A 1,529-nucleotide genomic window follows, 5' to 3' on the forward strand; every position below is an offset into this window, starting at 1 on the left:
AAGCTTACTTACACTTACTGAAGCTTACTTACACTTACTGAAGCCTACTTACACTTACTGAATCTTACTTACGCTTACTTACACTTACTGAAGCTTACTTACACTTACTGAAGCCTACTTACACTTACTGAATCTTACTTACGCTTACTTACACTTACTGAAGCTTACTTACACTTACTGAAGCCTACTTACACTTACTGAATCTTACTTACGCTTACTTACACTTACTGAAGCTTACTTACACTTACTGAATCTTACTTACACTTACTTACACTTACTTACACTTACTGAAGTTTACTTACACTTACTTACACTTGCTTACACTTACTGAAGCTTACTTACACTTACTTACACTTGCTTACACTTACTTACACTTACTTACATTTACTTACACTTACTTACACTTACTGAATCTTACTTACACTTACTTACACTTACTGAAGCTTACTTACACTTACTTACACTTACTGAATCTTACTTACACTTACTTACACTTACTGAAGCTTACTTACACTTACTGAAGCTTACTTACACTTACTTACACTTACTGAAGCTTACTTACACTTACTTACACTTACTGAAGCTTACTTACACTTACTTACACTTACTTACACTTACTGAAGCTTACTTACTTACCTTACCTACCCTTACTTGCTATGTGTGTGTTCGTGTCTGTGTGCATGCGTGTGCGTGTGTGCGTATATATTACCATGGCTACCTAACTGAATATATGTGTGCGTATTACAGAGTCGCGACTCATCCTCATGAAGATGGCCGTACACCATCTACGTCAGCAGTTTGTGTGTGTGTGTGCGTGTGTGAGCATACGTATGTGCGTGCGTTTGTGCGTGTGCGTGCGCATGCGTGCGTCTTACCGTAGCTAGCTGACTGAGCATACGTATGTTTATGCGTATATTACAGAGTCGCGACTCATCCTCATGAAGATGGCCGTACACCATCTACGTCAGCAGTTTGAACAGAAGCGAGAGCTGGATCTGTGTGCTGACATACTAGCCTCGGCACTGAAGGGGTTACAGAGGGAGGTCAACATCACCAAGGTAGGAGAGGGAAGGTCACATAGTGAAGGACTGTATAGGTAGCGCCCCCTATCTCCATGCATTGTATTGACAGCGCCCTCTATAATGTTGTTTTAACAGTGCGCGCTGCTTCACGCGCTGTATAGGTAGCGCCCCCTATCTCCATGCATTGTATTGACAGCGCCCTCTATAATGTTGTTTTAACAGTGCGCGCTGCTTCACGCGCTGTATAGGTAGCGCCCCCTATCTCCATGCATTGTATTGACAGCGCCCTCTATAATGTTGTTTTAACAGTGCGCGCTGCTTCACGCGCTGTATAGGTAGCGCCCCCTATCTCCATGCATTGTATTGACAGCGCCCTCTATAATGTTGTTTTAACAGTGCGCGCTGCTTCACGCGCTGTATAGGTAGCGCCCCCTATCTCCATGCATTGTATTGACAGCGCCCTCTATCATGTTGTTTTAACAGTGCGCGCTGCTTCACGCGCTGTAT

General features: G+C 43.2%; 1 protein-coding gene across 1 annotated transcript in view; it reads left to right on the plus strand.

The window, feature by feature from the left end:
* Positions 1–1,529, plus strand: part of LOC106816874 (dedicator of cytokinesis protein 4-like) — a 33,104-nt gene that overhangs the window by 9,593 nt on the left and 21,982 nt on the right. The window contains exon 6 of the mRNA XM_014821516.1: positions 924–1,058. Coding sequence (XP_014677002.1) covers positions 924–1,058 — 135 coding nt within the window. The remainder of the gene's footprint in view (positions 1–923; positions 1,059–1,529) is intronic.

This window comes from Priapulus caudatus, unplaced genomic scaffold (genome assembly GCF_000485595.1).
Source record: "Priapulus caudatus unplaced genomic scaffold, Priapulus_caudatus-5.0.1 Scaffold1515, whole genome shotgun sequence".
Lineage (NCBI taxonomy): Eukaryota > Metazoa > Priapulida > Priapulimorpha > Priapulimorphida > Priapulidae > Priapulus > Priapulus caudatus.